Source organism: Anguilla rostrata, chromosome 4 (assembly GCF_018555375.3).
Source record: "Anguilla rostrata isolate EN2019 chromosome 4, ASM1855537v3, whole genome shotgun sequence".
NCBI lineage: Eukaryota > Metazoa > Chordata > Actinopteri > Anguilliformes > Anguillidae > Anguilla > Anguilla rostrata.
Window position 1 is genome coordinate 67,218,784 of NC_057936.1, and position 9,910 is coordinate 67,228,693.

A 9,910-nucleotide genomic window follows, 5' to 3' on the forward strand; every position below is an offset into this window, starting at 1 on the left:
ATCACATGCCTGAGTTAATATCTTACCTGCTCCAGCACTGCACTGCTCTCCTTACTCACACTCACCTGTACCTGACATGTAAGCATTACCTGTAGGGTTTATTACCTGTATTATTACCTGTGTCTTATTCAGGATGACTCACCCTGGAATCATCTCCAGGTGCCTTTGAGCTGGAGGCAGAACTGTTTAATACAGGTGACAGGTGACAGACTGCTGAACAGAGACAATGAGAGAAACACACACACTGCTGAGGTTCAAACATGGCACTTTATTTATTTTACATTATTAATGAGGGCAGATCGAGATCTCCACTCTACTTCCCTGTACAGTTTACTGTGTGGAGTCAGAGACGAGTCAAAGCAGAACCCACTGCCCTTTACACAACACTCTCAGGCATTAATAATCCACCACAGAGAGGGGGATTTATTTGCACTCTCAGGCATTAATAATCCAACACAGAGAGGGGGATTTATTTGCACTCTCAGGCATTAATAATCCACCAGAGAGGGGGATATATGTCCACTCTCAGGCATTAATAATCCACCACAGAGAGGGGGATATATATGTGCACTCTCAGACATTAATAATCCAACATAGAGAGGGGGATTTATTTGCACTCTCAGGCATTAATAACCCACCAGAGAGGGGGATATATGTCCACTCTCAGGCATTAATAATCCACCACAGAGAAGGCGATATATATCTGAACTCTCAGACATTGATAATCCACCACAGAGAGGGATATATATATATATAATCTGTCCTCTCAGGCATTAATAATCCACCACAGAGAGAGGAATACCACAGATATTATAAATACACAAGATTCTCTGTGTTCCTAGCACTGAATGTTTTGTCTTATACTGATGCTGAAACATTTCAATCTTGTGCATCTTCTGAACACTCATTAAGGGGTGTGAGCAAGAACACTGTTTTGATGGAAACACTACGATTAACTGAAATCAGTTTGTCACTGATAATGTGTGAAGGCCCCGCCCTTTTCTGGTTTCATGAAGCCATGCTCTCCCCTCACTCATGCAAAACCCCTGCTAGGGCTCAGAGATGCCAGCTAGGGGGCGCCAGAGTCTTTTCTGACACCCTTGAGTTATAAATATCACACAGGTGGACAGACAGTGCTAATGAGGTGGGGGCATATCTTGCACAGAGCATCAGGCAATTAAAGATATATATAAATGCAGATGTGGACAGCCGTCTGCATTAGCATCTAGCTAATGCAGACACTGGCCAGCGCTAGCATGTAGCAAATGTGCACAGTGGCCTGTGTTAGCATGTAGCTAATGTGTATAGTGGTATGTGTTAGCATGTAGCTAATATGGACAGTGGCCTGCATTAGCATGTAGCTAATATGGACAGTGGCCTGCATTTGCATGTAGCCAATGGGCACGGTTCTGTATGACAGCATAGTGAAAAGTTCAGTCTGATGATGAGGACAGCATCAGTTTGTGCAGTATATGTTAAGTACAGTGGTGCCCTTGGAAGCAGAAATGAAGCTAGCGCAGTGAAAGAGTGGAGTTAGAGAGAGCAGAGCTCTGAACCGGTTCGGCTGCACTGATATCCGGTTCCGTCTCCAGCGCTATAACACATGGAGCTGAGGATGAGCCGGGCTGGGAAGCCTGAGAACGAGCATCTTTACAAACAAACAGACCAACTGCTGCTCCTCTGTGCAGGAATCCACCCTGACCAGCCTTCCGGAAGCTTCTCTGCCTGACAGAGGGGCTCTCCGGGTGGGTCAAACTGCTACAGTAATTTATTCACAAATACAAAAATAATTCTGTACTTTCCCCCCCCTCTCAAATCAATATGCAGTAAGAAAACAGGGAGACCTTCTGTCTGTACACGGGGAAAAATGGAGAAAGCATTGCAGTCTGGCCGAGCAGTTATCAAGTGAGTGGCTTTGTATTTGCATGTGTGTGTGTATGTGTGTGAGTGTGTGTACGCGTGCATGTGTGGTTGTGCGTGTATGTATATGTGTATATATGCGTGTGTATGCACGTGTGTGGTTGTGCGTGTGTGTGCGTGTGTATATGTGTGTGTGTGTGTGCGCGTGCGTGCGTGTGTGCGCTCCACTGCGCAGAGGTTGATCCTGCCGTGTGCGGGTGTGGTTTCCATGGCAGCGCTGGGTGGGCGGGGCTCAGTGGGCGGGGCTGCAGGGGTTGTCGGAGGTTTGGCAGCCCATGTCCTGGTACAGGACCTGCAGCCTGAAGAGGGTCCCATCTGCACACATGCACAGCTTGTAGCGCTCCACCCCCTCGCTGTAGGACAGCTCCCCCCCCCCCACCGACGAGTTGGGGATCCGAGACGGGCTCACCGTCACCAGCCCATTCAGAATGATGCTGTTCTCCTGTGTGGGGGGGGGGGGGAGTGTTACTGCAGAATAACCATCATTACTGATCATCATTATCATCCTTAACCATTTAGGTGTGAGATCACAAATATGATTTTTTTTTTAAATTCCAAAAAACTTCCTCTTCAGAGGATTAAGAATGGGTTTCCCGTGTCCCAGTAAAATTCAGTCTGCCCTGTAGTGCCCCCCCCCCTCCATCTCAGCTGTAAAATGGCTGCTCTGTACCAGGGTGGGAGCTGTGTGTTGCTATCCTGTGATAGAAAAGACACTGTATGACTGCACTCACAGCTGTGTGCTCTGATAGACTCACTGTATGACTGCACTCACAGCTGTGTGCTCTGATAGACTCACTGTATGACTGCACTCACAGCTGTGTGCTCTGATAGACTCACTGTATGACTGCACTCACAGCTGTGTGCTCTGATAGACACACTGTATGACTGCACTCACAGCTGTGTGCTCTGATAGACACACTGTATGACTGCACTCACAGCTGTGTGCTCTGATAGACACACTGTATGACTGCACTCACAGCTGTGTGCTCGGATAGACACACTGTATGACTGCACTCACAGCTGTGTGCTCTGATAGACACACTGTATGACTGCACTCACAGCTGTGTGCTATGATAGACACACTGTATGACTGCACTCACAGCCCTGAGCTCGATGGCTCCGCCCATCTTGAACTCCACTGTTTTGCCCATGATGAAGACGCCCTCGTTGCCGCGGATGATAGCCTTGCCTTCACCTTTGATGGTCAGGTCTGAGGTAGCATTGCTGGTGATCTGAGGAGGAAGAACAGAACAGGTCATCCTCAACCAAGAGAAGAAATGATGGGGGAGGGGGAGGGAGGAATATGCATTGATCAGGAGCAGAGGGTGTGGTTGGGTGGGGTTAGGGTGTGGCTGGTTGGGGTGAGGGTGTGGTTGGGTGGGGTTAGGGTATGGTTGGGTGAGGTTAGGGGTGGTTGGGTGGGTTGAGGGCACGGTTGGGTGGAGTAAGGGGTGGTTGGGGTGGGGCTAGAGTGTGGTTGGGTGGGGTGAGGGTGTGGAAGGCTGGTACACCCACCCGCTCAGTGGATGCTTTCCGCACGTTGAGCACCTTCACCCCTTTGGGCAGGTGAAACTCGTGGTTCTCGTAGTCTGTGCTGAAGAAGGTGTTTTGAGTACGGGGGTCAGTGAAGGACACTCCAAGGTCACTGCTGATGGACGTTTTGTCCTTTTCCACACTGAGCTTGGTGGAACCCTGCTGGAACACCACCTACAGACACACACACACATATTCACTGAAGGTTGTGTTGAGCAGGTTGAATGTGTGCTGTTTGTGGGGTACCGGGTTGAGCGTGTGTTGTTTGTGGGGTACTGGGTTGAGTGTACGTTGTTTGTGGGGTACTGGGTTGAATGTGTGCTGTTTGTGGGGTACTGGGTTGAATGTGTGCTGTTTGTGGGGTACTGGGTTGAGTGTGTGCTGTTTGTGCGGTACTGGGTTGAATGTGTGCTGTTTGTGGGGTACTGGGTTGAGTGTGTGTTGTTTGTGGGATACTGGGTTGAGTGTGTGCTGTTTGTGGGGTACTGGGTTGAGTGTGTGTTGTTTGTGGGGTACTGGGTTGAGTGTGTGTTGTTTGTGGGGTACGGGTTGAGTGTGTGTTGTTTGTGGGTACCGGGTTGAGTGTGTGTGTTTGTGGGGTACCGGTGTTGAGTGTGTGTCTGTTGTGGGGTACGGGTTGAGTGTGTGCTGTTTGTGGGGTACCGGGTTGAGTGTGTGTTGTTTGTGGGGTACTGGGTTGAGTGTGTGTTGTTTGTGGGGTACCGGGTTGAGTGTGTGCTGTTTGTGGGGTACCGGGTTGAGTGTGTGTTGTTTGTGGGGTACCGGGTTGAGTGTGTGTTGTTTGTGGGGTACTGGGTTGAGTGTGTGCTGTTTGTGGGGTACCGGGTTGAGTGTGTGTTGTTTGTGGGTACCGGGTTGAGTGTGTGTGTTTGTGGGGTACCGGGTTGAGTGTGTGTTGTTTGTGGGGTACCGGGTTGAGTGTGTGTTGTTTGTGAGGTACCGGGCTGAGTGTGTGTTGTTTGTGGGGTACCGGGTTGAGTGTGTGTTGTTTGTGGGGTACCGGGTTGAGTGTGTGCTGTTTGTGGGGTACCGGGTTGAGTGTGTGCTGTTTGTGGGGTACCGGGTTGAGTGTGTGCTGTTTGTGGGGTACCGGGTTGAGTGTGTGTTGTTTGTGGGGTACCGGGTTGAGTGTGTGCTGTTTGTGGGGTACCGGGTTGAGTGTGTGCTGTTTGTGGGGTACCGGGTTGTTGTTGCCTGTGATGACCAGGTCCTCATGCTTCCTGCCGCCGACCGTGCTCTTGTGCAGTGGGTGGACCACGCCCATGTCCGCCTTCTTCTTGAAACGCAGCAGCCCGCTCGGGTGGAACTCCATGCTGTCACAACCATCAGGACCAATCCGGATCACACTCCAAATTACCAGTGTGATCTACCACAGGGGGGAGAGAATGAGGGAGGGAGGGAGAGGGGGAGAGAGAGAGAGAGAGAGAGAGAGAGAGAGGGGGAGAGAGAGGGGGGGGAGAGGACGAGAATGAGAGAAAGGGAGATAGAGAGAGAGAGAATCTCAAATTAAAGGCAATTCATAAAGGTATATGTCAGTACAGGTAGAGTGTATGCATATACAGGTATATGTCAGTACAGATGGAGTGTATGCAGGTAGAAGTATGTGTATTTACAGTTGAGAGGTATGTGTGGGGAGGGGAGGTGCGTGACTCACGATGAGGTTGATGAGCGCGAGGAGGAAGAGGAGGACGATGATGCAGACGGCCAGGTTGCCCTTGCGTCCCCGTAGGCCGGTCTTGTGCAGACGCTCCTCCTCTATGGGGACGTACCCCGCTTTGAAGTTACTGTTGTGCTCCTTATTGGTACTGCGGCGCTCGATGGCCTTCTCCCGCATAGACCTCTTCACTGGCCCATTAGAGCTCTCCTACACACACACACACACACACACACGTTAGATCTCTCCCACACACACACACACACACACACACACGTTAGACCTCCTACACACACACACACACACACACGTTAGATCTCTCCCACACACACACACACGTTAGATCTCTCCTACACACACACACACACACACACACACACACGTTAGAGCTCTCCTACACACACTCACACACACACGTTAGAGCTCTCCTACACACACACACACACACACACACACAATACTGGCCCATTAGAGCTCTCTTACACACACACATACACACACACGTTATAGTTCTCCTACACACACACACACACACGTTAAGAGCCCTCCTACACACACACACACACACACACCTGTTAGAGTTCTCCTACACACACACACACCCGTTAGAGCCCTCCTACACACACACACACACCTGTTAGAGTTCTCCTACACACACACACACGCACACCCGTTAGAGCTCTCCTACACACACACACAAACACTGGCCTGTTAGAGCTCTCCTACACACACACATATACAGTACACATACACACTGGCCCGTTAGAGTTCTCCTAACCACACACACACATGGCCCATTAACAGTTGAACTTCTCCTACACACACACTCACACACGCACTGCGTATACACTTAACCCTAAACAGTGTTCCCCAGTTGCCTAATGCCTCACAGCACAGAGACGACCAAGAGTGGACCAGACGACACACTGGAAATGTAAATAACTTCAAAATTGCGATTATATATTTGAACATATAACTTCTGATATGTCAACGCGCCCAAACATACAATACGAAGACGGCCGCGGTTATGTTCACCAACAATAACACGCAGCCATCAACAACAAAGACCTCACGGCGTTACGTCATTAATAACGGAAACGATTAAGTCACTCGTAGTCTGGACACGACCTTAAGACATATGACTTACCCCAACGCGAAACGCAATGAGGATGAAAACAGTGCAGCAACAAAACTGCACCCAGAAAGAGTAACAATCCAGCTCGCGCTCAGAATGTTCGCTATCAACCACAGCATTCCGCTGCTAGCCTACTCAGCTGCGCCTGCACTGCTGTTGTACAGGGCATGCTAAAAATAAATTAAACGCATTTTTAAACGTAAACGCAAGCTCCCCAGAAAAACAAGTGGCAATTAGCAACGTGCTTCTTTGACACATAATGCACAGCTTGTACAGTAGTTCGGACTACTCTGCTCTGTAAGTGTTCAGAACAACTGGAATCATTTTTTCCATGGTCAAAACGGCACAAAACCGCTATTCCTTATTTAGCTACTGGGCCGCCCCATTCGCCCAAGTCCTGAGCCAAATACAGATAGGCTAGAAGGTAACACACTTGATGTGTTGATCAAGTAGTGGTGGAACAAGATTATAAAAACGCGCGTTCCGAACATGTAGCGAAGACAAAGTCTTTCCTTTGAAACAGACCTGTTCCGACGCCATAGTGTCTCTTTCTCCTGGCTGTCGTTGCTGGCGTTTGACAGCTCCGGACAGCCAGCGGAATGTGCCATTCTGTATGGGAAAATAGGGTCCACCACCACGCCAATCTGAGCCCGTAACAAATTTCAGACCTTTCAAATTATACTTAAAAATATGCGGGAAAAGAAATACAGATTAAATGTGGAGTGTGTTAAAATCACTCAATACGTTTAATCGGCGCTCGCATATGGTTCACCCCTGTCTAAAACTCGCTAATGGGAGCGACTCAGATGATGGTACCCAAAGGAGAGTCCAGATTAGGAATGTGTTCATTGATATTTTCAGGACAGGGGTCGGGGCTTGGAGCGCGCGGACAGACGACAATTTTCTAAAACTGGTCCTGAAACACGGTGTATGTGTGTTATGGATGTTATGAGTCCTGCCATGTGTGTGACGCTTAATGGTCTGCGTACAGGGCGTATATCAAAATATGGAACAACAACAGTCAAACAATCAATGTATATTAATCGAAACATGGATAGTCACAGCTTTCTGTAAAAAAAATGTACGCGTTTTACAGGCGAGCAACGGAAACATGGCCTAAAAAGCCAAATGAAGGAAGGACAGGCGGAGAGCCAGAGCCCCGGAATGCCATAAACGCGTCTAGTTAAAGCGATTCAACGCCAAGCACACCGCCGCGGGGTTTCCTCAATTTAGAAACAAACACCTCGGATACAGCTTTTCTTTCCTGAGTTAATTATAGCACTAGAGTTATTAGTTTCCGTATCCGTGTAGGCTGTTTATTCACTTATAATTTATTTAGGGATAGGGAGGATTTAAACTGGAATCCTTTGAATAAATATTTCCTTTTTACAGTTTAGGACTATATTTTCTATTAAATATACATTTAATAAATGTGTGTATGGATATAAAACAAATTTCTAAATGCACAAAGTTAAATAAGAACAACCAGCGTAATGGCCTACAACTACTAGGCTTACCAGCGCTGTTGCTACCACTACTACTATAACTAAGACTACTGCTACTACAACTTCTGCTACTATTACTGATGCTGCTTCAAGTCTAGTACTACTACTGTTCTCAATAGGATTGCATCGTTGTGTCACAACACTTAGCTGACTCTAAGTGTAAGTGCATTGTGGGCCAGCGATGCCTTGGTTCTCAAAAAGTCAGTCCTGGAGGACCCCTGTGTATGCTGGGTTTTGTTCCATCCAGCCTCTTGCACAGTTAAGGGTCTGAACATAGGCACTCAGTTCTTTCATGTTTTTGTCCTCGAACTTGTGAACACAGTGCATGTTTGGCTCTTTCATCATTTTCTTTGTCTTCGAGCCCCTCGTTATCTACCAAATTTGTTAGTTTTCGAGGCCATGTGTCCACACTTTCACCAATTAGGAGATTATTGGTTCAAAGTCGTTAATTTAATTAAGGAAAATGAAAAGTTTGTTAAAACTGAGTTTGCAATTGTAGTAAAAAAACGGGCATACACAGGGGTCCCCATGACAGAGTTTGAGAATACTGCTTCTACTACTGCTACTGCTGCTACTGCTACTGCTACTGCTACTTCTACTGCTGTTACTGCAACTGCTACTGCTACTGCTGCTATTTCTACTGCTGCTACTGCTATTACTACTGCTACTGCTGCTACTACTGCTGCTGCTGCAACTGCTACTACTACTGCTACTGCTACTGCTGCTACTGCAACTGCTACCACTACTACTACTGCTACTGCTACTGCTACTGCTACTGCAACTGCTGCTACTACTACTACTACTACTACTATTATTATAATTATAGTAATAATAACAATAATAATAATAATTATTATTATTATTATTATTACTATAATAATAATAATAATAATAAATGCATGTCAATATTGAATTTTTTCTGGCTCACTGTGTATCGAAACAAACAACAAGAAACCTTCCTGGAGCCTCTATCTGACATCGAATCCCCGTGTGTCGTTTGACAGTGTGACATTTCAATGGTTTCGTTTACATCACAGAGGTCCGTGGGACACTTTGAGAATACAATCCGCGAAATGCTCAGCACACACGTTACCTATGAATGAAGAGAGTAGTAAACAGGAATTCCTGCACTCGGTTCTTGGGAAAACAGGCGTTGCTACAACTGAAAAGGGGTGCGTGGCGTCCGTGGCACCAAAGGAAAGCCAACGACCACAGGCTGCGTTTACACACCTCGTATAAATACAGAGCGCGCCGCTGACACCCGCGCACTCGGGCGGGATTAAAGTCCCTGCGATTCGGGGCGTCCTGGAGATTTTTGTGGGATTATAGTGTTGAACAGACATGGCTGAGACGCTAAGGAGGCTGGTGAATACTTCATCCTTCAGCGTTCTGCAGGATAAACTGGAATCCTGGAACAAGGACTACCATGTAAGTAATTAATTATTTCGCTGCTTCAGACGGCTTGTTACTAACTAGGTTATACCAAAAGCATCAATACAGGCTATTGCTAACTGAACTATGAATAGGCATGCTTTGGACTGAAAAGTGCTTGGCTAGCCTACTGTAGCATATGAATTCCTACACGCTACAAGTATAGCTACGCTCTTCAGTCTAGACTATATAATGTGGAAACCTTTAGCCTACACATGCACAGTAAGATGCGTATGAAAAATACGCCTAATGCATTATAGACTAGGCCATTTATAATGGAAATAGCATTTAAGTTATATCTTGTTACGAAAGTCGTTGCAACGTTAGGCTACATAGCCACACAAATAACATAAAGAAACTGTTAAGAAATCATAAATGTGGTTTATTAGCTAAATGGCAAGGCAACGTACAGTATTTTACATACGTGATAAAACTGGATTTCTACCTGCCGTGATAATTGTTTTGGTGTATTAATCGCACTGAATTCACTTGTTGATTACATTGATTTTCGGACAAAGTTTGGTTGCTATGGACGCCCGTTGCCGTGGCGATTGCGGAACCATTCCTCGAGACGTAGTAAACTGTGTTTTCAGGCACGCCCCAACGCGTTCTCGGCAACGGGAGTTCTGAATGAAAATGCACATTCGGCATGACAATAACACAACTCTATTTGGTAAACTAGCAGTTAAAGCTTGTTTACTACTTATTTTA

The 9,910-nt window shown here is 47.0% G+C and overlaps 2 protein-coding genes across 2 annotated transcripts in view; one reads left to right on the forward strand and one right to left on the reverse strand.

The window, feature by feature from the left end:
* Window positions 1-248: 248 nt before the first annotated feature.
* Window positions 249-6,931, reverse strand: sgcb (sarcoglycan, beta (dystrophin-associated glycoprotein)). Its single transcript, XM_064333950.1, has 6 exons — window positions 6,789-6,931; window positions 5,129-5,338; window positions 4,655-4,840; window positions 3,436-3,627; window positions 3,021-3,152; window positions 249-2,362 (listed from the first exon to the last, which is right to left on the reverse strand). The coding sequence occupies exons 1-6, from the start codon at window positions 6,801-6,803 to the stop codon at window positions 2,153-2,155; spliced, it is 945 nt and encodes a 314-aa protein (XP_064190020.1). The 5' UTR covers window positions 6,804-6,931; the 3' UTR covers window positions 249-2,152.
* A 1,918-nt stretch (window positions 6,932-8,849) lies between these two features.
* Window positions 8,850-9,910, forward strand: part of spata18 (spermatogenesis associated 18) — a 9,449-nt gene continuing 8,388 nt past the window's right edge. The window contains exon 1 of the mRNA XM_064333951.1: window positions 8,850-9,196. Coding sequence (XP_064190021.1) covers window positions 9,110-9,196 — 87 coding nt within the window. The 5' untranslated portion in view covers window positions 8,850-9,109. The remainder of the gene's footprint in view (window positions 9,197-9,910) is intronic.